This window comes from Calidris pugnax, unplaced genomic scaffold (assembly GCF_001431845.1).
Source record: "Calidris pugnax isolate Ruff unplaced genomic scaffold, ASM143184v1 scaffold11, whole genome shotgun sequence".
NCBI lineage: Eukaryota > Metazoa > Chordata > Aves > Charadriiformes > Scolopacidae > Calidris > Calidris pugnax.
Window position 1 is genome coordinate 2,183,439 of NW_015090803.1, and position 26,681 is coordinate 2,210,119.

Here is a 26,681-nt window from a genome sequence, read left to right on the forward strand (position 1 = left end):
GTGAGAAACCTGTTAAGACAATGTTTTCATGCGCAACGTTCCTTCAGACCTACAGGAACAGGTTCCAAAAGCAGTCTCGTGACTGTGAGAAGCTGGTAGAATATGCAAACTGACAGGACCATCAGAATTCTTAGCAGCATATACTGCACTGTGAAAAAGAAATTTAAAGAAGCAACTTTCTACTCCCAGTTTACAAAACATGCACAGTTGTGTCAATTATTTATTTATTTTTAAAGTTTCGGATGTTGGTTTTTTTTCTGCACAATGTCACTTTTTATACATAATGAGACAGTATCAATCTTAGTTTAGATTTGCAGCATTCAGTATCAGAATTATACCTGTAGCATTTAAAAAGTTGCATTTACAAAATTGGCACATTGAGTAAGATTTATTAAAGGTTTAGTAATATCTATACAATATCTAGAAAAATACCATGTTAATTTTAAAAGTAGCAGTATGAAACTTTATTATACAGTACAAAGTCAGTGTTAGATGACTCTAAAGATGACATTATAAATAATCATTTTAATCTCATCTTAAAATATATCGCATCCATTCTAACAGAAATGTTCAAAAAGACCTCTTCCCTCTTCCAAGCTTTTATCAAAAGAGTATAATCCTCAAGATACTTTATACTACAGAATTCATTTTAACAAAATATTTACTGCAAAGTTCGTGATCGCCAAGATATAAAGCTAAAATACGTATTTCCAGCATAGCAGGAGGTAACCACGAAGGCAAAGAACTGTAGAGAGAGGGGAGAAAAAAAAATATATTAGGAAAAAAATACATACCTTTGAGAGCAGTGTCATTTCTATTTAAAAAAAAAATAGTTACGGGATTTGGAAAAAGGAAAAATAGCAGGCAAAAATGGCACCCTTTCACCTCCTTATACTTGTGTGGCCACCACAGTCAATACTGTGTAAGTAAGCTCAAGTTATGCCTAGAAACACAGGCCTAGAAGCAGAAAAACATGACATGTTTCAACTCATATCTCCACATGATACTGCCTCAGTATGGATCTTCTAGGATGGACTCTCACCAGTCCTATACTTGCTGCTTTTAACATCAATTGCTGGCAAAGACTGAAGGATAGTCCATGTGTGTCAGCTCAGCTGGCACTGTGCACTGCTCTGATGTTCCAGGAATGGCCTCACCATGGCACACCCTGCATCAAAATAGGTTCGCTTACAGGGAAAACTCCGATTCAAATGCAGGCCCAGACACCTTCTCAAAGCACAGTACCACTGAGGTTACCAATTCCAGAGGTCCTCTACTGACAAATAAAGGTATTCCTCAGTGCAAATAACAGTGACAGCAATCACACTGAGATATTACTACTTTGTCTGAAACTGATTACAGAGTAAGACTTCTGTAGCAGGCTAAATTTATTTTATGTTTAAAGATTAAAACTACAGTATCAGTGGTGTTGCTTCTGCAGTCCTTGCAGCACACGCACGCAAAGAACAGCTGTGAACTATTTCAGTTGTACTGATAAAGGCCAATTCAGTGCCAGTGGTTAAGTTCCTGTTAATCACTGCATGTTGTTCAAAATAGACAATGTTCAAAATGGTCTTACGATTAAGACCAGAATATTTTGTGCTGGTAACTGAACCAAATAAAGCTTACACTGCAAATAGGATTAATACTACTTTTCTTGGAGATGAGCAGTGAAAGGACAAGAGGGAACAAACACAAATTACAGGAAGGGAAATTTCAATTTGATATTAGGGGAAAAAAAATAAAAATAATCACAATGAGAGCAATCAAACATGGTAGCAGAGCCCCAAAGGTGGTGTGGAATAGCCATCCTTGGAAATACTCAAAACTCAAGCAGACAAGGCCAATATGAGTTAGCCCCACTTTAAGCAGGGAGAGGGTTCATCACCTTCAGAGCTCCCTTCCAGTGTAAAAATATTTTAGGATGCTACCAATGTTTGTTGCTTCTATACCATCATTGGCCTGGGTGAGCCCTTCAGCTCTGAGAGCAGGGCACTACTGAGCACGCATACAGGCAGTAAAGCTAAACCTTCCAACAGAGGGCTCTTGGTGAGTCTTGTCCAGTGTAAATTTAGCCTGTGGCACCAAAAACTGTAGATGATGTAAAATATTATTACAATAGAAAATTGTAGCATTCTTCTTTTCCAATAATTTTGTTTCTTAAGAAATAAAAGCTTCATCTAAAATCTTTTTAACAGAGAACTTGGGGGATACATGGTTTGCTAAATTCTCACAAACATCCATCCATGAAACCCTTAATGGTTTCAGAAAGCAAGAATCTACATTTAATAGTTTATTTAGACAGTGCATTAGTTAAGCACTACTAGGAGGTATTAGAAGGGATTCCAAACATCCCATGAGACACTGACCATTCATGCATTTTGCATAAAACCTGAATCGGCATGGAAGCTTATCTAGCAGCAAGCAAGTTCCTGTCATCAGCAGTGGCTGAGTAACAGATCAATAATTACAAACTGCCAAGAGGAGAAGACCCTGAACACCACTAACTGACAGGGACATAATTATCCAGTTCCCCAGACATAAATAGAAAAGGTGTCCAAGTCTCTGTGTTTATGGCCGTATGCAATAACCTTCAGAAAGAAGACAGGATTTGTGAATAGTCCAGAGAGGACAACTGCAGAAGCATGAACAGTAAAGTAGCTGTAATTTGGAACTAAAACTGAATTCGGCACAATGTGCAAAAAGTTCTTTTACAACTCCCTTAACTTAGCTAGAGAATGCATTCACCTGCTCAGACAGTGACACAGCTCTAAAAATAAAAAGTTGTTTATCACCCACACTGACTGACTGCTTTGGATTTCCAAATCTAAGTGGTAAGGCAGTAATATCAGACTAATTAATGATTTGCATCCACTTTAAAACACTGGTAAGTTACATGATTTTTCACACATTGGCCACCCAACTCAGAGGAGAGATTATCAAAAGCTGAGGCTGTAAGAGGGAGATCACCATAGAAACAGCAATATCACTTCAGGACCTACTCAAAGGTCCTGTGTGTCTGGCTCAGCCCACAAAAAGCTGAATGCACCTAATCCACACGCGTGCAAAGTTAGCTGAGTTAATTTAAACTGCTTTTGAAGTTGTCCAAGTGCATTGAGGTGACTTGGCTTTCATCCAATCTGTTTTGTCCACTCTGATGTGCAGGCTACACCCTCTGCCAGAGAGCTAGTAATAAATGGGGGCAGGGGAGGGGAAAAGCAGCATGATCTTAGAAACATTACAGCCTTTTCTGATGTGACTCTCATCTCCTGGTGGTATTTCCAGTCACCTCCAAAAACCATGAACTGCATTACAGCTACCTATAGGTTTTGTGGGTCAGCTTCTCTATCAGTTTGCAGCTTTTCAAAATCCAGCACACATGCATTTCAACCTGTGCTTCCAGCCAGCCTCCTTTTGATAAACTTTATTGGACATAGAACCATTTAAATAAAAAATGAACTCACTGAAGAAGCTGCCCAGCTGTTGTAATTGTGTTTGTCCAGTTCTTTGGTAACTGAAGATGCATCTACAATGGCAGCAATGAGGTACAAAATGAAGGCACTTCCATTAAAACAAAGACCCTGTTGAAAAAACAAACAAAGTTAAGTCATTAATATGCACATTTTTGTCACCATTTTCTATTCCAACATTACAACACTCATCTGAAACATACTGTACACACGCAATGGGCACAAGAAATGTGATTCTTAGCTATCTTTACCTTATTCCAAGTTTCTATCTTTAAGATCAAAATTTAACTGCTTATTTTAGAGATCCATAAACATTAAAGCACAATTTGGACAACCTCTCCATCACACCGAGTCCTGAGTCCAGAAGGCTTAAAGCTGCTGTGCTGTGATTTTCCCAAAGTGATAATAAGGACACAGTTTGGTTATTACAATCAAAGCGTTAGGCAGTCAGAATATGACACTACATGAGAAAAAAAAAACCAAAAAAACCCCCAAAATTGCAGTTTGATTACATTTCTAATCTACACAAATTTACACTCTGGGAATCAATGACTCCTGGGTATAAGAAAAATATCTATAAAGCTTCCAAAACTCTGTTTTTCTCCACTTTTGGAGGAGATAAAGAGGGTGTAACCTTTTCAGTCATGTTCTTCCACCTTTCAGTACCTTCCCCTTCTGCCTGTTTTTGTGAGGAGAAAGAAATAGATAAAACCAAGAAAGAGAACAGTCTGAATGGACTATATGGGTCATCGGGACCCATCCATGGCAGATGCTGCATTTTCTCTTTCAAGGAGCAGAGTCAATGTCTCAGGGCACCTATGTTCATTACTAAGAAAGAAGCAAAGCAGATAACATTGATCTCACGTAGAGAAGAAACAAGAACAGTTTGGGTTTTGGATGTACGAGAGAACAGGAAAGGAAGGGAGAACAGAAGACAAAGAAGATGAAAGATAAGATAAAAAAGTAAGAGGGTTTGTTGGTTGGTTTTGTCATGGTTTTTTGGGGTTGTTTTTTTTTTTTTAAGCACTTTTAATACTTTGTCCTTTACTCACTACTTGGTCACGGCTGCAGGAAGTTTATTCTTACTTTAAAAAAAAACAAACAAAGCCACAAAAACTCCACCCTGCTAATTGTCTAAAGCCATAACAACATAAAAATATACTCTTAGTTCACTGGTGCCATGTCCAAGTGGAATACCCGTGACATGCTTTGCACTTAGTTACAAGTCCAGGAATTAGTAACTCAATTTAGACAAGGTCCTAACGTTGTCCATGATCTGCCCCCTTCAGCTTCTGGCCCCATGTTTGCACTCCAGAGTATCACAGAAATAATATAACCCTTAACTCTGTTGCCCCAGTTGACTCTAAACATTGCCATAACTGGTGCAGCTCCAACTTGTTCATTTCTATGGTGTGAGTTAGTGGATGCTGGGAATATCCAGCAATTATTCACTATTGACTTCACTAGTCACCAACTCTAGCAGCATCTAAAAAAAGAGCTGCAGCCAAAAAAGAGAAGTTCAGAAGGCAGCAACAGCAGCTGTATCCACATCAGCAATTCCCTCAGTGCACCAAAGAGCAGATCAACAGCTTGAAGCGGTTGGTATGGAGGCTCCTAATGTCCATCTCAAGTACATTTGATTCCAGCTGAGTTTACTTCAGACTTGGTGCAGTCTGGCCCACTGCCACACGCTCCCGTGACACACAGGGTTCAAAGTTTTCTAAAGGGAAACCATTCCCCAAACACAGGTTTTCTCAAATACAGGGAGCAGCTTCCCTCCAGAGAGCAGCATGCTGTGCTGTCCTCTGTCTACACGTCAGCCTTCAGGTTACCACTGTCTTTATGAGAATTCCCATGCAAAAAAGCCTCCTTACAGTTTTCAGAGCAGGCTGAAGGGCAGGCACGTCCTCCTGTGGTTCTGGCAACTTCAGGGCATTTGGAAAAGAGCCACTTACCCACCTTTCTGCAGGGAACCACAGGCAGTGCCTTGGCACTCAGATGGGAGTCCAAGGCCTGGCACTTGAGGTTTGATCCATACAGTTATAAATGAGTGAGGTTCATCTCATGTGTATCAGTTGAGCTAATAAAAGGTGACTGTCTCCATCCACAGACCTCACCTCTCTTGTTTCTCCTGGGCATTACACTAATAGTATAGGAAACTGTCAATTTTTGCATAAGATGCCAACAATTGGCAGGTTCAGGTGAACTTCTGTAAAGCACTGATTTTCAAACTCCGGATTTGATTGCCTAGAGTATTTGTTGTTGTTATTTTTAGATTTCTAGTTCCAAAAAGACTCAATTACCCTGGAAAGCTACAAATTCCTGCAATCTCTTGTCATGTAGAAAAGGAAAAAACACATAATTTTTGAGAAGTGCTGCTCTGGGAAATAACACTGTTGGGGAAGACGGAATGCAATGCAAGTTGATTGGGCCTTTACTGCCAATATATTACTCAAACCAAATGGTTCATGCTAAATTACCATCTGCTTCTTAAATTCAAATTTACCAGATTTTAAAAGCTTCCATTGATTGTTTTAGCAAAGAACTTGCACTATTAAGAAGAGTCAGTTTTGAGGCATGTCCTCTGGATTAATTTGCAGTAAAAGTAACTGCATCTTAAGCAATTTCATAATGTGCTTAACCTGCAAAAAGTAAATTTATGACAGAGAAGCCCAGATGTCATTTTGGATGCTGCATACAATAGGCACAGTTTGAGCCCTAAGGAGGCAGAGCAGTAACTAGCAAACACTGAAATTCCGGATCCTTCAGAGAATTGGGGGAAGGTGGGCGTGAACTCTCTCAGTCAAAAAGGTGTGTGTTCCGCTGTCTTGAATGAAGACATTAACAACATCTCTCTGAAAAGAGACCAAACATTCCTCTTGGCCAGCCAGGAGTGGCAGAGGTCCAACTCAAAGTCTATTCCCAACAGCTCTTTTAATACCTTAAAGCAAAACAAGCTGGAATGCAAGCATTATTTATTTATTTTGCATTTATTTTGTCTTCATATTACCCTTTACTATAAAAGGAGACTACCTCTCAGACCTACATTTATGTGATCTTACCTACAACTTGTTTGCAACTCAGAGCAAGAAATACACTCAATCTGAAGTAGAAACAAATCAAATACTCCAGCTTGCTAATACATCAGGGGCAACTCATTTATGTGCAGCTGGTGCCTGATAATAGTGTGAAATTGATGAAAGAAGGGTAATGACTAAAGCTGTATCCAAATGGATACAAAGATTCTTTCCCTTTGAACGTACTTTACTTACATCTAATGCAATGGGGGGAAAAAAAACCCCACACCTTTAAATGCACCCAGTCACATTACTGCTGTAATTGAAATAATCCAACATTTCTATAGCAGTGTTATAGCCTTAATGGTAATTGCTGGTCATGAAACTTGAAAACACAGAAGCTATCTGAACATTATCCCATTATCCTGGCTGTTCTTATTAGTAATTGCTATAGCTGGCTATTTATTACAGCCACAAATGGGAAGACGAAGAGTATTGAATTTTAGTCACGTATGCAATACAGCTGATAACAAGCTGTTTGCAACACAGAAGCCAAATATATTTTATTACAAAAATACCAGAATTCTAGTCAGTAATCTTTAGCTACTTAAAAAAACCCAAACAGTATCTTAGTGTATCAGACAAATGCAAAGCTAAAATTTATAATAATCCTTGGATGGGTCACAAATAGCCAGTTGGCTGAGATGACAATGACTTTTAGGATCTATTACCCTGAACACCAGCCTGTTATGAAAATAATGTAAAAATATACTGTGTAGAGGTACAGCTAGCCTGGTTTGTTCAAACCACAAAAACCGGATCTGAATTTTAAGTGCCTGTGAAATTTTTCTGTAATTACATTAGCTGTTTATCTGATTTGCATTAAGTAAGGCAAAGGGTTACATTGTACATATTTTACATATATAAAAAACACTAATTTTCAGCACCATTTTCACAGCAGGCAATATATAGATTGTCAGACTGTTGCTACCTCTGAACCACCTTTGCTTTTATTTTAGCAGAGGAATACTTGTGTCCTTAAGAGCCAGGGTCCCACTTCCAATTCATGGTGTTGAATCACATAGGGATTTCTGCTGTTTAAGCCATATGGCCAGGTCTGTTAGCTCAGAGGCAGCAACAGACTCATTCTTCATGGGAGGTAATCACTTCAGGGAGGGGAAAAAAAAAAGAGGCCACTGTGCATAAGTATCAGTCACACGCACATTATTAAAAATCAAGTCACTACATCAACCGCTGAACAAACGGTGAAATCATCATAGGAAAAGTGTTTTAAAAGTGTCTGGGTAGTATGAAGGTTAAACACTGCAGGCACACAGCCACATAGTAATTAGGGAAAAATCTGCAAAAAGCACAAGTGCAGTTGATTAATGACACCCACAGAATGCCTCTATGTTTAATTCTCTTTATAACCCAGCAAACCCGAAACAACAAAGAAGGGGTGTATTTACCACCGTGGTCCATGGCACCTGGGGGATCCTGGTGTAGGTCATTGTCATGTAGATGATCAGAAAGAAGACGGTGAGAACCCAGTAAAACACAGCTACAAACATCACCCAGCCAAAGGCTGGATATAGAAAGTATTCTGTTCCAGCAATCAAGGTCCATACCAGCAGCCCAAGTACCTGCAAAAGTCATGGAGAAGAAAGAAAACTGTTAAATGGTCTTAGACCTCATACACTTGTTCTAGGTCAAGGAACGACACCACTTCCGTACACATAACCATTTGATGAGCTGAGTTGGGATGCTACACTGACAGAGTACTAATCTAACAAAAAAGAAAGCCATATAAAACTAGTTTTGCTGTGGCAAGATGTCGTCACAAAGCTAAAGGCAAAACAAGGCATCCTGGTGTTGACTTAGCTCACCTTTAACTATCATGGAGCCACAGTTGCAGCGGTTTTACAGCTAAGTCTCAAAAGGATTGCTTCTTATAGCCTACTAGCTTACGTACATGGAGGTAAATACTATTATTTTGGGGTCACTGAAGTCACTTCAGAAACAGTAGTATGTGAAAGACCACCAGGTTCTTTGGGTCTCATGTGCCAGTCACAGGTAACTGAGTAGTTGGGGTCTAGTTCAAAAGGGTCCACACCTGCTCTGTGGACTGGCAGGCACCCACCACAGATAGAAAACAACTCCTAGGACCTTATTATAAAAGGTAGTAGTAAAACAACAAGAGCCACCATCACTGTAACGTTCTACTGGACCTGAGCAGGTCATGCGGGGAATGTCATTATATTCCACAGGTCTAAAAACATCTCCCAGGTGACCTGGCCCGAAGTAGCAGACAAGAACTCACACTCAAGCAAAATCCTGAAGCAAACCAGTCTGGGGAAAAAAAACTCCCTCCTGATCCTGAATCTGGCAACCTGTTAGTATCTAAGACACGAAGTGATACATGAACCAGAGATTTTAACATACTCTCTCCAGTTTTCTCTAGCATTAGGTGATCTCCAATGCACTAAGAGGGACGAGGAGCAAACAAAACAGAAGTCAAATCAGGAAGCCGCTGAAAGAAAAGCTGTGTGTTTTGCAAGTTGTCCAGCAATTTGAAAAATCCTAATTATGAAAAGAAAGGGATATTTTATACATTAAAAACAAACAAAGAAAAAGACCCCAAACCCTACCACGCACACTTTACTGGAGTCAGATGTGGCAATTCTATAAAATACTTATATTTGAAACAAGGCTCATTTCTTTCTGCTGTCTGGACTCTGGTGAAACTGCCTAGCAGTGAGATATGGAAGGAAGACAAAATTAAAGTCAATAGCAACACACTTATTTAACAGACAACAGCCATAGCTGGACAATCTAAAGAACCTTCTACCCCAGTATTCTGTCTCCAGCAGTGGTGAGTAACAGATGTCTGAAGAAATATATTAAGATTGAACGAAGCAATAGTAATATTTCCTTGGACGACCTTCCTTAGCTCTCAGAAATGTGCAGTGAAGATACTTCCTGATATGGTGGTATCTTTGTAATCAATAGCCCTTGATAGAAGATTTGCTATAGCTTCACAGGAACAAGAGCTAATCCTATTCCCAGGCAAGTTGTTGGCCACAGTCCCATTTACTTTTCTATTGCAGAATTGAAACATGTAATCATTAGTTATAAATCTCTAAGCATTGTCTACAAGACAAAAACTATGCTGTTAAACAAAAGATTATTATGATCGCTCCCACTAACTTTCAGCAGCTACCTGCTATCTGTTATTTTGTTTTCAGTTCATCTTCCAAATTGCCACCTAAACTTAATTCAGCCCTCAATTTCTTGTCTTGTGTATTCACAGTATATTCCAGTGTATTATTTGTACATCCACCCATAGCTGCACCATGCACACTGCACAAATGTCTATTCTGCTATCTTTTTTTTTTGGTTTTGTAATAGAGAAGGCACATAATGGTTTTTTTAAGAGCATTTTTTCACTGTTTTCACCAATTCAGCAATTTCTCTTTCATAGAAAGCCATAGAGCCTGCTCAGACTGGGATAAAAGTTCCTACTTTGTGCAGCACACCAGGGGAGGGCAGCATCGCCTCACGAGAACAGTTCAAATGGCACGAACTAGTTTAAAATACACTCCACTCTTTAATGCAAAGTTACCGGTTCAGCAATGTTTCTCACAGTTCATTTTAATTCTATTTCCAACAACATTTTACTAATAGTAGCAATTTAGTTAATAATGCCTCAAATTGCACGAATGACTCATGATTAGATTAAAAACCAACTCAATTTTAGTCTAACAACTGCTCTAAGATTAAACAATCTCGTAGACTGTTAGCTAACAAAATACTATTTTCTTAGGATACAAAGTTGCTTCTCATTGCGTGCATCCACTTTAGTCCAAATGTAAATTAATCACCCAGAAGTTATACCAATGAAAAATTGGACTCATACTTGATAACTAGTTATTAAAGACAGAATTATCCTAGATAGAAATATCTAGTAAAATACCACAAACGGAAGCTTGAAGAAGACGCGAAAAAGAAAACAAAGAAATTAAAAATCATTAGACACCATAAACCTACTGGGAACGGTGCTGGTTTTTAGAAAGCTTTTGAAAAAAGACATAGACTTTTTCCTAAAAAGCACAAGAGTATGAAAAATGCGTAATACTAAATTCAACACAAATAAGATCTACAAGGACACCTCTGCTTATATAATGCATTATTTCTGGAAAGAGTAAAAACTTCACTAGCAGCAAATTATTAAAATGGAAATTTTTGAGGTTACAATAGACCACTAATCTTACATTACCACACAACAAAGCTGGCAAGACATTAACTAGAACACTGATATTCTCACTGCTCACTGTTTTTCCCAGTAATATTCTAACTTGGTGTTATCACCCCTCTTTCAAGATCATTTTAATATTTAAATGGCTGTACATCTCATATGTCTTCCAAAGAATTGCTTTTAATGCATGTTTTTAGCCAGGCCGTATCTATGGCTGAACAATTTATCTAAGCAATTGAGATGCACCACGGATGCTGCAGATTTATATTCTTAACCAGTTCTTGGTTCATATGCATCGTAACTTTGATGGGTTGCATATTAGAGCGTGTCTGACATTTTCAGTTGGATCCAGATACTATTACTGCACATTCTTGGAGCTGACAGGCTGAAATAATATTTCAGATTTCTTGATTAGACCTGAAAAGGTCAGATCAGCTCATGGTCAACAATTCACTCTGCGTGTAGTTAAATGATATGGCAAATGGTTTTATTGCATATGTAAACATACGCAATAAATTGATTTAAAGTTCACACTGGCCATCAGCATCTACAAAATACCTAAGGAGTCAAAGGAACACAGACGTCTAGACAAGCCTTTTGCGATTAGCTTGTCTTCTCAGCATGTTAAATACTAAGATAGCTTCTGTGGTGTTAAAAGCCTGTCTCTTAATATTCTGACTGTCCCTTACATTACACGGTTGCTGTTCAACAGATCAGTACAAACTGGATGACACTTGTGCATCTGCTGGAGCCAAGAACGCTGCTTTTCCTGCTGATTTGATAACAGACCTCCCCACTGGGAATAACTGGGCTATATTCAAATACCATCTCAATGAGGATCTAGCACACAGAACCTGGCAGGTGAGTGATAGGTATGCCATACCGTAAGGCAAAGACCAGCAACTCCAACACCTGGGGCATGCCCACAGTAATTCCCCCTTCATTGCTTCAGGTCAGCTGAAAGACAGGGGAGAAAGCTCCACTCAGTAACTGGGGAAGGCCTGGACCACATTATAACCAGGTATGCTAGAGTGTATGAGTAACAGCTAAGCAGTTGATTTTAATTTACAAGCAAATCACAATATGCTTATGTAGAATTACAGGAACACACAACAATCCTGTAAAAAAAAAAAAAAAAAAAAAAAAAAAAAAAAAAAGAAGACTCTGAGAGAGATTGGAAAAAGCATGGAAACCACTGAAGAAAATAATGCACGTGGCTGTCAATGAGAAGGGAGTGCTAAGACTATATAAGGGCTCTGCCAACTGGGTCCAGTTTTTCAAACCAGATGGGAGACGAGGATTTCACTCATCAGTAAATGATAAAGACAAGCACTTTTCCTTTATTTATTGTAGTCTCCGATTTCACCTCAGACATCTATTTTGTGATCATTTGGCTGCTGCTTGATCAGGTACCTCCATTACTAGAATGCATTAACATGTCAAATGTACTGATGCATACTTCAGCAGTTGGCAGATAACCATAAAGAGGAAATAACTCTGTAGCAAAGTCCAATATTGAGTGTGCACGTTTAAAATTAGATGCTTAATTGCATATTCAAACCCTTAAATATGTGTCATAATTTTTCCACAGTGCCGAGAACTTCAAAAGTATCAGACTATTTAGTCACTCAAAAAGAAAAGAATAATAAAAAAAAAAAGGGCTTTGCTTCCTAGTAGATGAGACACATCTTGAGCCTTATGTTGGTAGAGCAAGTCAGCAGGTATGAAAGCAGGTGTGAGCTTGAATCCGTGTATCTGGTTTAGCTTTTTGAAGCAGCTTAAAAACTGCAGAATTGAATTCGTACTTGCAAACTGTATTTAAAGAGCCTGTGAAATAGTGACTCCTCCCCAGCAATGCCAGCATTACAAATCCTGCAGCATTCATCTCGACTGGTTAACTCAGCAACCCATTTTTAAAAGTTTATGCAACCCTTTCAAAGCAAAAATTAGTTCCATTGTGGCAAAACTGACAAGCAGAAAAATCTAAGGCTCACCTAGTTTCATGAAATTAAAAAAAAAAAACAAAACCCACACAACAAAAAAAACCCCAAAAATATTTGGCATGTTTGCCTGAAGCGTTTCCTACTCTTTATCCTGGAGATGCTTCCTAAGGCCATTTCAGTTCTCTATATGCATAAGTATTGCAGGATTTATGCAGAGTTGCTACTGGCACAGATGGAAATGATGGTAGAAGAAGATTAGAAGAGCTGTGCATTTGCAGCAACAGTTGTCTCCTGTATTCAAGCCACCTAAACATGGACAGAATCCAGCAAATAGAAAGCAAAACATCTTGCCTCTCATTCCCAAGAAAGGAGATTTATGACTAGAAAAAAGAGAGACCATTCTAAATTATTGCACATCTTTATTTCAGTACTAAATCACAAGTTAGGAGCTCTCTCAGCAGCAGCACAAGCAGCCTGTGAATGTCTCTGCCTCCATCCTTTTTTTCCCTTGGCTACTCTCTGAATGCAAAAAAACCCCAGGGAGCCTCCTCCTTGGGTGTTTGTAAGCATGTGGCGAGATTAACAAACATTCTTCCAAACCTGTCATGCTGCAGATCACACCAAAAAATGCAGGATCTTATACTGTGAATCAAAATATCCGGGGGGTGGCTGTGGTGGAGGGGTGGTGGTGTGGATGTACTTAAAGAGGGGAAAAAAAAAAGGAGGAAGGGGGAAAGGGACATTCCTCTTCTATTGTTCCTCTAAGACATGCCCAGCACAGTCAGCCGTAAGAGCAGGCAGGTTTAATTGTCTTGTATTTGACAGATACAGAATGATTTTTATTTTTTTTTTCTTCCAGCTATGGCTAAATGGAGTAAATGTTTGCGCTGCACTGAAGTAATGTCTTAAAATCGGGTCTCTGAAGTGACACACAGACAATTGCGCCTTCAGCCACTAGAGAGAGCACAATCATTGCTTTTTTTTGTTTTTTAGAAAAATGCTTTAATAGCTGGCTTCAGCCGCCCACCAGAAATATCAAAGAGGCAATCTGCATACAGTGGCAAACCCCTGCAGTTTGAAAGGGAACACTGGAAATACGGGATAGCTATACAGAAATCTTTCACAATCTTTCACACTCTGCTAAGTTAGAGTGTCTGCACAAAGCAACTTTGATAGGTTCACTTCCACACTGGGCACACCAGCATCATCCAATGTAGGTTTATCCACAAACTACTCCAAATAAAGATAATTTATTTGTTTAACTTAAAAAACCCAACCAAACAAAAGAAAACAAAAAAATAACCAACAACAAAACAGCTGACCAAAAGCAAACAAAAGCAGAATAAAAACCAGAACTCCTACCCACTATTTAGAAAAATGTATTTTAATGCCCACGGAGGAAAAAAGCCTAAAGAAAAAAAAAATAAAGAAAAAATGGTGAAAGCCTGTAAGTACTAGATACATCAATCAAATATCAATCCAAACAAAAATACAAAATATAGAAATCTTGTTATGTTACAGTCAGAGAAAAGGTGATAAACATGTTTTACAATTTAGCTTTTAAAACTGGAATGATTCAAACTTAAATAAGATTTCTATTAATAGTGAGTAAAGATGCTAAGACAAGCAAATTCAAAAAAGATCTTTCCGCTACATGTTTTAGAGATATAAGATCCTTGCTTAAGTGCCTTTGAAGTTTCAAGGACTGTGTTAACGTACACTGTAATAATCTAATCAATACATTGCCTTAGCCTACTGCTTTTCTTCCCCAGCTTCAAACACTATTTTAACACAAAACATTACAGTGAGTTGACATTAGCCCATCACTACCAAACCCTCCTCGTTACCAACAACACTGAATACCAGTGGGGGGGGGTAGTGTTTTTGATGAGATTGTTCAGGGCTTTGCCTGCCTAATAAAATCCAAAAATCGACAGTGTTCACATGCCAGGAGTCATAATGGACATACCAATGTAGCATTTTATCATTTATACAGAACAAGTCTTGGTGTCAAACTGAGTAGCTGCTACAGAACTCAAGTCTCTCCTACCTTTGAAAAAAATTTCTCTTTGTCATAGAACTTTGCGAAATTCAGTCTCTTCTACTTTCACAGAATTTCTAAAAATTGACTACCTTTTAAACTATTTTCACACAACCAGTTTTAGTGTTGAGCCTTCCCACAAGTCTTCAAACTTTCTGTCACACTCTTGGCTCCACGGTGGCAGGAGCAGCAAGCATCCCTCACAACAGACTAAACATGAAGACTTGAAATGCTAGCAATACCAGCACTTGAGAGAACTCCCTCACACAGCTGTTTTTTAGGACAGATTTCCTAAGAAATAAAACTACTGGAAGCCGCAAGCGCCAAAAATACACTCCAGATGGACATCTTCATTTATGAGTGAATTCTTACTCAAGAGTTTAGTCCAAATCCTATTACAAGCCACACAGAAAAGCCTCCTGAGCCATGCCTGAAATGGGTCAGGGCCTGCTGGCAGAGATTTCATTCAATAGAGCACGTCTGTTCCAGAGCAAGAATTCAGACCAAGCCCTTCAACAGCTGACGGACCTCCAGTGCCTTTCCCACAGCTCCACGGAGCAGGGAAGTCCTCCCACACCTACCTCGATTGCCTGGGACAGAGTCCAAGAGCGCCTTGGCCTGAAGAACCAGGGACAAACCTCCCCACACCCATCCAGTAAAGAAGAGCTGGTCCTGATGTTCAGACTGTGACACTCATTATCCAGATCAGCCATGCAGAGAGGATGCACTGAACTGGCCCACGGCATGCAGAAATAAGGGTATCAGCTTGCACTTCACAAAGGATTCACACCAAGAGGCAAAGGCAGCTTGCAAGAGCCCCCAAGAAACTATAAAGTCTCACTGGGGAGAGCAGAGAGAGGGAGGTGGTTAGTGGCTGGTCTGCAAGCAGTAAACCTATTTTTCTGATCAGAATGGGTATTGCAATACTGCAGTGCTGCTTAGGCATAAAGACAATAGTACCTGAAGAAGATGCAGCAGAACACCCAAATTTCAAGTTACCTTAGAAGTCTACCACCTACCAAAGCATATAAGTCACAAAGGTACTCCTTCTCTAGCCTCCACTGTTGACTCCACCGACTGTACTGCAACTCATGTGTGAGGAGTCTTCTGTGCTACGGGTGCTCTGGCTCACTGCAACTTTTAGCCCAGAAAAATACTCCAAGGTGGGTGAGACAGAGTAAGGAAACCACACTGTCCATCCCAGCAGCATATTACAATGCTCAAACATTCCTTCACCTGAGAAACATGCAGGGAATGTGCAACACCAGAGCTATCACCAATAACACAGATCAAAATGAGGTAGCTTAAATTAAAAAAGCAACAGATGTTTTCTAGAAAACACACAGACTAGAGAGATAAAATCCCCCATCAAAATTGTGAAATTACTACAAGAGAGTTTGTTTCTCACAGTTTCTCAGGACGTTTTGTCTGAAAAAGTACCTAGAGGTATGGTAATTGATATTCAGAAAGTAAACAAGAAATAAGACTGTGCTTGAGTTGTAAATTTTGTTCCATGTGATCAAAAACATCACAACAGAAGATTAGAAACTGTTAGGAAAGGAATAAAAAAATAAAAATCTCCATCAAACAGAACATATCACAGTGCTTTATAAATCAATGGTGTACCCACACATTGAGTATGTTCTGTTCACTCCTTTCTCCCATTTCTAAAATGATTCAATTGGATGATGGAAAGCACAGAGAACGGTTCCTGCAAGAAAAGAAAGTTAAGGTTGGAAAAATGTGAGTTCAATTTTCTGTTGAAGACTGAAGGAGGATATGAAGAAGTCTGCAGAATCACAGAATGGTTTGGGTTGGAAGGGACCTTCATTGAGTTCCAACCCCCTGCCCTGGGCAGGGACACCTCCCACCAGACCAGATTGCTCAAAGCCCCATCCAGCCTGGCCTTGAACACATTCACAACTTCTCTGGGCAGCCTGTTCCAGTGCCTCACCACCCTCATAATGAAAAATTTCTTCCTGATACCTAATCTAAATCTAATTCTTCTCGATATCTAATCTCTTCCAGTTTGCAGCCATTACCCCTCATCCTATGAAATGGTGGGTGGCATAATGAAAGGAACAAGGACTGGATTAGGACCTGCAACACAAAAAGCATCCAGCTAAATCATCAGGCAGAAAGCTAAAAAACAAACAGAAGGAAGTGGTATTTAAAAAACAAACAAACAAACAAGCAAAATAGCAAAACAACAGAAAACCCCAAAGCATAACCAAATTACATAATTCACTGCCACAGGAAACATCATATACACCTCTGGAAGACAGGTGAGCCCTGTCTGTATATATTACCTATATACACGATAGTCAAGATGCAATCTTCAGCTCTGGAAATTCCTAAATGTGCAGTTTGCTAGAAGCTAGAAAACTAGAGCAGAGAAGGATCTTACTATATGTGCTGAATCTCACATTCTTCCTTAAGTTTTCAGTATCAGTCATCATCAGAGACTGAGTACTGGACTAAAGAGACAGTCGACCAGATCCAACACAACCACTGTTGCTAGCTTCTGGTTTTAATTTGCCTTCCTTTCCTGCAGGAGACCCTGGCAAACCACTACTGGAAGCTGCAAAAGTGTTAATAGAATAGGGTGGGATGACTACATGCCACATCAATATACTGTTTGTTTCTAGAGTAGAATTACAAGAAATACTCTCAAGCAATGGTAAAGAAACTGGCTTGAATTATATCATCATAAAAATCTATCTTCTCGGCAGAGCAGTGGTTGATCATTAACAAATCATTAAAATGTGTACAAAGCATAAAGATTGGTCCTTGTCCCAGGGCACTTTCCACATTAAGGGCTGTAAGGTTTTCGAGGGCTGCATTCAGGAGCACACTACTGTTTACTGATGCCTGTAAAAACCTAACTTAATGCTCATGTTTTGCCTGAGGATCTGCACACACACAGACATTTATATAGGTTACTGTGCGCTACAACATATTAACTTATGCACCCTGGCTAACACAGTGCTAGCCATCATTTTGTCTAAATAGCCACAGCAGAAGACATAGACTATTATGGGTAAAGATGAGGCTATTATCTGATTAAAGTACCTTTATGCAGAATGCAGTGCCGTGGACCTTTCCCAGGTCAGTGAGACCTGTAACCAGCCTCCGAGCTGCTGCAGCTGACTGGGAACACACTGGTTACTGCTATCAGCGGCTCCATCAGGGCCAGGGTTTAATGTAAAAATAAAGAGGGGTGGTGCAAAACACCACCGAAGACAAACAGCCTGTCCTAAAAAGCACGCACTCGCCTCTCCGGAAGGGCACCCGGTGAAACAGTTGGAAGGCAATGACCTCCACTGTGCTTAATCTCTAATCGTGACCTCAGCGCAAGGAGACAGACCGCCTGGCTCTCACCTAGCCATCCTGAGGGATGGGAATAAAGGGAAGGCTGCCGTTCCCTTTTCCTTCCACTCCAGCAAGGCCTGGCTGCGGCAGGGGTTACTCCCACCACCCACCGTTTCCCAAAAAGAAGCATTTTGCTGTTGCGCAGCCGGGCTGCTGATTTCAAATTCACTATCTCCACAGTTTCCTGACAGAGTCTGGAGAAGTGGTGCTGCTACGGCAAACACGGTGGTATCACGGAGCTGGGAATTACTCACAGGAATTCCTGCTACACTTTGCTCTTCAACAGCATGGAAAGGAAAGTGTAAAGTAATATAAGATTGGATCCAAAGAATCTGCCTTTTCGGTTACTTTCTAAGAAAAATTTCACTTAACACTGCTTTCAAGTATGAATTTTAAAGCAGACGATTACAAAGCAAAATAGTCACAAAGAGACACGTATGGCATAGGATACACATTTCCTTGTTTCCTAGAGGCTGCTTTTGTGCAGCCTCTAGAAGTAAGGTTTTTGGGGAAAAACTTGAAGGTTCAGTACAAACACCTTCACTTTAAAAATAGCACATGAATTCCATACTCTGATGATTTTTCTTTTTAAAATCCTGGTTATAAATCATCAAGATAGGTGAAACTACAATGTTCTTGCATCTAACATTCATGTTAAATGTTCTTGTATCTAACATTCAAATATTAATGCATTTTGGAGCTCTCTTGGAGTAAAAGTTGTAACTAATTTCTTTGAGGAGTAACATTCACAAGTGGGTCCTTTAAACAGTACTGTACCCGGACAGGCAGTACATATGGCCCTTGTGAGACACAGTGGTAATTAACTGAATTCATTTGTACTAAGTCCTATTATCAAATTCATACAATGCCACAGGATTTCACTTATTTCAATTTTAAAAGATGTGCACACTACAAAAATACGTGCAGACTTAAGAGCCCTTATTAATAAGGAACATCACCTTGGAAGGACTGAAAACAGCTTGCAGTGCTTCTCTGCTGCAATTTAAAAATAAAATTTAAAAAGTAGTATGATACTGGCAAACTTTTGGAATTCTTATTTTGAGATCTTTAACTGTCAGTAATATCTTTTTACTTTGATTATTTAAACTGGAAAAGCTCAGAAGTATACTCTGAGCTCAAAAGATACAGGGTCACATGTATCTGGCTTAAATGTGTACTCCCCAATGCAGGTATTTATTTTTTTATTACTACACCTACCATTGTTTCTTAATGGAACATGATGGCAGGAAGGGTTTGCTCTTTTGTTCTAATATATTCACATAAGTGAAAAAAGTTTGAGTTACCTATCTCTTCTTCTACCTTAATCTTCCCTCTACATACAAACTTTTCCTTTGGAAGAAGTTTTATAGCACTCTCTCTTCCTTTCTCCCACCTTTCTTCAGGGGATACAGTTCCTGAGGGTAGAAAAATACCAACTTCTCAATAAGTGGCAATGATCTGTGTAAGTTACTTTTAACATTTGGTGCATGTAAAATACACACAGCTACAAAGAAATTAATTCTGCCATTGTTTGTACATTAATACGGTGAATTATTTTTAAAAGAGAGTTCGCAACAATGCTTACTTATGAATTATAACTGATTATTTATGTAGTCCACTTTGTTTAAATGGTGTCTACATTCTTCATGAGAACAATACTGTATGCAGCTGCTTTATTAATAATGTCACTAGCTCTTTGTTGCTATTTTTACATTTCCATCTTCCTGTTAGACCATGTAAACAGAGGTGCCTATAATTAGCGGACACACAGCATTGTTTCACAAATCTTAGCTGTTACATTAAAATAGTAAGCTTATTACTTCTTTGGGAATAACTTTTATTTTGCCTTACAGTTAGGATACACAGTCATAAAGCCAGATACGATGCAATGGAAAAATCAAAGACAGTATCTGTTAAGAAAGGCTATTGCTGCATTCTACATCAATTTAAACATGAGGAAAACATTAACCGCTCATTAAAAGGAATATTTAATTTTTAGAATTAAAGTATCTTTTCATTTCTAGCTGAACACCACAGAAATTGATCTTACACAATAAACCTTGCTTGCCATGAGACAAAATCCTCTAGTCACCAAAAGCTGTAACAGTTCCCCTTGCGTGACAAACAGAAGGTATGAGAACATAGTCTGCACCCAGATTTGTTGTTGTCTGCCTGTTTAGAAGCTTATTGTACCTCTTGACTATTTCTATATCAAGTACCAAATATAAAGGTCTAACCCCAGGAACCATTATCCATACTTTTAGACAAAGATGAAGGATTTTACAAAGACCGATCCACATGTTATAGAAGTACCTCATTGAAAAATCTTTGTCCTTCTCCGACAAAATCATTTTCTTTCCTGAATACATTTTGCATTAACAACATAGAACAGCATGCCTATAAATATTTAGCATTTGCATATGTTCTTCTGGAGGCCTTTGCGTTCACAGACTTCATGGTCAGAAAGGACCATTTTGGCCACGTGGGCAACGGTATAAAGATTTCAACCTACAACATGCTTTTTGGAAAGAGATGACATCTTGGCATAGACATTGCCATGGTAAGATTCACCTTGTCTCTAAATTATCTGCCATAATGCCTATAACTCTCAAAGTTAAAAAAACCTCAGCTCTACTTCTCATCTGAGTTTACCCCAAGTCAGTTTCCAGGTATGTCCTTTTCTGAAATGTCCATCTGTCACCGATATATCAAAGATAACTTTGTTCTAAAAGCCATATTTCAAATCATTGGCAAGAGACAACTGAATAAGAGGTAATCACAAATACTGCCATTGCTTTGGACAACAAGCTATGCTTTTTTTTTGTTTCCTCATCCTTTTTTCTCTTTTTTCTTTTCATGGTAGTAGAGTTTACTTTGAAGGAATCAGGAACGAGGCAAATCCAAAGTTTTCAATAGAGACCTATTTAAGAGTTGTTGCCACTGTCCCACAATTAATGTTTGCAGAGAAGCTAAGGGTACAAAAGTAACTTTAAGATAAAGAAGATAAATGGATAAATGTGTAAAGGGACACTGTGGATCAGTCATGCTTTTAAACAAGTCCTTGTTACTGTGCTTCATAACTTTATTTTTAAGGTTCTGAAGAAAAAAGACCACAAGCCTGAAGGACTTCCCACAGCCTGTCTAATCTCCATAATACATACTCAAGTGGTGCATGCAGCATAAGAGAACAAAGCAAAAAGCTCTGTGGGATACCTGACACTTGAAATTCAAACCACCAAAGTCATAAATTAAGTATATATGCCTGTATGTGAGGCAGGGTTTAATGTTCTCCAACTGCTTCAATGCGTCTTGTGTAAACAAAGAACACAACTGCTACAACTGTCAGCTTTCTAGTGCAAGGGGAAAAAAACCAAAAAGTCTTCAATCAAGGAAAAAAAGTTTCAGGGCTTGAAGACATTGGCTTTTTCTGATTTCAATAAGCAAGCAGAACCGATTTCATGTCCTGCAGATGTCTGCTCTGCTTTTCTGCCAGAGGTTGCTGCACTGCAAGGGTGACTGCATACAAAGCTGCTCCTGCACTCTGCTGCCCATTGTATCAGAGGGAAACAAATCACTGGCTGGAGTTATCACCGTAGGTAGAACTGTGAGCTGCAGTGAACAGCAAGGCATGGGGACCTTTTCAGCTGTCTGCATTTAAGAGCTACCAGGCTGAAATCAGAACTTCTGTATTTGCCTCCTGTAAGACATACACACAGAAAAGTCAAGAAACAAGCAGATACAAGTCCTTCTTAGCTGTTGCTCTGATTATGCACTTATACTTCACTGTCCCCCCCCAACACAGCTAATAGATTTTGGGTTTTCAAGCATACCCAATTTCTCTCACTAAATGTGATTTTCCAATAGAGTTCACAGATGTCAGAACTGTTGCAAACAGTTGGACAATACAGGGATTACTATGGATTAGTGGGTCTCCCATGCCTGAAAGAAGTGTTTAGAGCAATTACATCTCTTAGTGGAAATGTATTCCCCATACATTCTCCTTGTAGCTCCCTCTGTAGGCAAAGCACTTTTCCCTGGGAGACAAGCACGTTGTTAGCCTGAAAACTGGTACAACCCCCAAACTTATCATAGAAGAGCTTGGGTTGGAAAGGACTTTAAAGGTCATCTAGTCCAATCGCCCTGCAATGAGCAGGGACATCTTCAAGTAGATCAGGTTGCTCAGAGCCCAGTCCAACGTGACCTTGAATGTTTCCAGAGATGGAACATCTACCACCTCTCTGGGCAACTGTTCCAGTGTTTCACCACCCTCATTGTAAAAAATGTCCTCCTCATATCTAGTCTAAATCTACCATCTTTTAGTTTAAAATGATTACTCTTTGTCCTATTGCATCTGGCCCCTTACCTAGCTAAGAGTGCCCCCAGTCCTAGCACAGGCTAGAATTTTGTCCTAAAATTCAGGCAAATCACCTCAGCAAGAGATCAAAATATTGGTCTGAAACAAAAGCACTGCTTGTTCTCCATCCCATCCAACCTCCCCCCCAACCCCTGCATTACAGAAGCTGAGTCAGCAGATCAGGACAGGGGCTCTGTCTCAGGACACGGTCTCACACATAGGAACAGACTAAATGGTGAACATAGAGGACAAGGCTGCTGCACCATCAACCACTGGCAGATGAGTGAGGCAGGTAACTAGAGGGCAGTCACCTTGTCAGCCTTCAGCACCAAATTTACAACTGCTTTCCTGTCAACTGCCTGGGCAGCACTCAGGTCACAATCCATCATGGGAACTGTGACTGGGTGAGCTGCTGGTTCAGTGGAGGTGGCCACAAACCAACCTGGCAGGCAGCTGGCAGTGCCAATATCCAAAAAAAAAAATAAAAAAAAATGCAGCAACCGACTTTGTCAAAGGCTACCTGCATCCCACCTGCAATTTCTTAGCAGCAAGCGATGCAGCACACAAGCCAGAGTCACAGGGAGGAGAGCTTCAGGTAAGGCAGCAAAAGCCACGGAGCTGAGGGGTTACAGGCTGAGGGTAACCTCCGTGCTGGCAGCAGGCTCCCCTTCCCACCCAAGTGGTTCTTCTGTAAAACCCAAGCATTTTCCTGCAGCGCTGTTTACGTTATACAATCGCCAATATACACAGCCAATTAAATTCTATTTACTTAGCTAACTTCCACACCTTTTCCCCTTTCTCTTTCCACAGATTTGGATCACAGCTTTCTTCTGCCCAGTATTTTCTCCCCTAGAATGACAATAATGCAGAAACAATAAAGAGGTGTTACCCGGCTTTGTTCGAATACTCTTTGTTGAGTATTTCAGCTATTTACCTCCCACTCAGAAGTTCCGGTTTTCCCACTGAGGGGGGCAGGGAAAGCCAGAAGACTCTATAGTTACATGGTGGCTTTTGTTTTAAAAGTCTGTGTGCAGTCAGAGAGATTGAGTACGTTTCCCCCCCAAAGCTTGATACTACTAGTCGCAAATCAGAGGGAAAATTCTTCGGAGAACTAAAAAAAATAAAATAAAATATCTGATTACAAAGTAGTATCTTGCAGGCATCCCTTTCTTCAAGCTACCAGCGATTGCTATATTGAAATGCTTAAATCCACACACACTGAAAACTCACCCCCCTACCATGAGCTGTGCAAGGACACAGAGGGACGTAACGTAATCTCCTACTGCCGACAATATTACAGGGCTTAACAAATCAACCCAAGAAAGCAGAAAGACGTTAGGCCACCAAAAGATATCATTAGCTGGGAGCTTTGCTAATTAACACAAAGGGAAAAGGAAGACCGCAGCATGCAGAGCCATTTGCCTTTGGTACAGGAGAAAGTGTATGAGGTTTGATAATCCAGTGACAAGGTAGGAAAGTTATGGGACACACTCATTTGTGGGACTGAAGAAACATGTTTAGATAGATATTTATGATGTTGAGCTGTTTTGACACCTAGGATTTAATAGTGTCACGAGGATATGGCGATGTGGATGTAACAAAACGACCAATCCATCACAATATAAGCTATCTCCTTGTACTGTGAGATGTGTGACTACAGGGAGCTCTAAAGAAATACGTAAATTAGACATTTGGGTTATAAAAGGGCATGTCCAAGCCATGAACCTGCACAGCTTCCCCTTTCATTATCTATCAGCTACCCTGTTCAAGCCAGAGAAACTGTGTATGCAACAAGTAAACAAGCTGGCAGCATGGCAGTGCTTTGTAGGAATCTTGGCAACAAGTGGGTTAACTGCACCTTGCTTTTTCTCAAAGCCAATTTTAGCCCAGGACGTTAAAAAAAAAATAACGTAAAAAGGGTTAATTAGGCTCCTCCTAATCTCAATCTAATTTGACAGTAAATACTCCGTACAGGGGTACTGGAGAGGAAAGGGCTTACGGGAGGTGATCTCTTTTATTAAACTAATCCATGGAGCTGGCAAAAGAAACAAGTGGGGAAAGTTTCTGGGCACACACTTTTCTTCTGCGCTGACCGGAAGGAACAACAGAGCCGCCCCTGCAGCAAAGGCCAACGAGTGGGTAGGAAATGACTATCGGAAAGGAGCTGCTGATCCTTAAGAGCCCGACAAACAATATAAGGGTTGATCAGCCCCTACAGCCCTCACGGTGGGTAGGCTTTCATCTTCTTCTCATTTCATCTGCGGATCCCTCAGGACGATTGAAGTCAATGGGAAATTTGCAACAGGTTTTAATAGCATCAAGAACCGATTCATTATAACCTTCTCTTTATAACAATATTGTTTGTGTACATTAGATCTTAATCTGATTTCATTCCCATCAACTCATCTGGACTCTATTTGCACGTCTTCTTAGGGCTATCTTCTTGTTTGTGTCCATTGTCCATCTAATCTTACAGAAAAAGCAACCACCACAAGTCAAAATTAACTGTTCTTTTAAAATGCACTTCATTTTTTTTTTTTTCCAAACTGAGATCTAAATTGAAGAAGCATTTTGAAATAAAGCTCCGTTTTTTTAAGTGAAAACTAGTTCAGACATAGTTTGAGGTCAGTTGGTTTGGGGTTGGTTGTTTGGTTTTTTTTTTCTTTTTTCTGAGCCCAGCATTCCACTGTTCAGTTTAATAAGAAAGTGAAAATTAGATGTAACCAAGCCTAGAGAATTCCATCTTATTTATTGCTGTGTACTCAGTTTAATTTTAACTTGACCTAGTAAAACACTTTCTGAGAGACCCTATCTCACCTTTAACACATTATCTTGACTTGCTTACTTCAGGCAAACATTTGCTAGATAGTTCTCTGTTACTGCATAAAAAGAATGTCAAGTTCTTTGTAGAAGTGTCTGGTAATGTTTCACGATTGCCAAACTCTAGAAAGAAATCCGAAGTTTGAACAAAATGTTTGGAAACCTTATTCTCCTGGCTAAGATTCCTACCCTTTTGCTGAGAAGATAAACAGTGAAAATACTTTAAATATAGCGAATGGAACAATGACGGTGTAATTAGTAACATAAAAAGTTGTTTATCATTATTCCACTCTTGGAAAGTCTCATCATTCAATTATAGTTCTATAGGCCTGTGCCATATGTTCAAAACTGGTTTTATACATCTTCAGATGGAGGTCATAATTTAAACAGAAAACACACCACAAGAGAAGCCATCTCTTCACGTAGGTCATTATTTTCCTCTTGCAAACTGCCTTTTAAAGTTAAGTCCCAGTAACGCAAGAATCTCCTCAAAAGAGTAAAATAAGGATTGCGGTTTTCCAAAACTAAATAAAGTAGCTTCCCAGTGACAACTGTCTTTATCCGGTACAAATTTTATTTGGCATTCAGACTCTGTCATTAGCCAAATTCCTGTGCGTTACAAGAAGAAAAAAAAAGAACATTAATAATGTATTCGTTTGTACTGTGCTATATCTTAGTAACACCACAGGGAAGGAGAAATATTTTCATCTTGGAGGTCAACTGGCTACCCACAATAGTAAATAACTGTTGTAGCTGTATTGCACAGTCCAATGAACATGGCTTATGCACACAGCAAGGCTTCGAAATATCAGTCAGACATCCTACATTCTCTTACTGAAGAACTTTTCAGCCTTTTTCTACAAATCTTTCATTGAGGTCATCACAGGATTGTGGTAAATCTGACAAAACCCAAGTTTGTCCAATCTGCTCCATGCTTATGGCTCAGCCAAAAGTATTTGTTTATTTAAAAGAAACACCTACTGCAATGCAAGAACCAAACACGTCACAGTATTCACCAATAACCTCCTAAATCACTGTATCACTATTAGTGTTTCTAACACTGTTCTAAGGTACCACAGTATTTCTCAGTTTTGCCCACCTACAGCTTTATGAAACCATTAAAGATGATGTCTCATATTGAGCAGAGCCTATTCTTTCAGGTGCCTCACACCTCTCCTAAGACCCTATTTTACCAAAATCTTACGGGAGGAGGTGGATTTTCTATGTTGATTATCTGTGTCAAGTGTGAAGAAGAGCAGACCAGAAGAAGATCACGCAAAGCAGGCCTTTGGCAAGTTGCCCTGAGCTGCTGTGCAAGGCAGCTTGAAGGAGTGAAGGGAAAAAAAAAAAGAAAAAAAAAAAAAAGAATTAATTCACCACAACTGAAATTAAGACTTGGGACAGAGGCA

General features: G+C 39.5%; 1 protein-coding gene across 1 annotated transcript in view; it reads right to left on the reverse strand.

The window, feature by feature from the left end:
- Positions 1 to 202: 202 nt before the first annotated feature.
- CMTM8 (CKLF-like MARVEL transmembrane domain containing 8) overlaps positions 203 to 26,681 on the reverse strand; it is a 35,337-nt gene continuing 8,858 nt past the window's right edge. The window contains exons 2-4 of the mRNA XM_014937674.1: positions 7,957 to 8,130; positions 3,465 to 3,581; positions 203 to 745 (exon numbers count right to left, since the gene is read on the reverse strand). Coding sequence (XP_014793160.1) covers positions 662 to 745; positions 3,465 to 3,581; positions 7,957 to 8,130 — 375 coding nt within the window. The 3' untranslated portion in view covers positions 203 to 661. The remainder of the gene's footprint in view (positions 746 to 3,464; positions 3,582 to 7,956; positions 8,131 to 26,681) is intronic.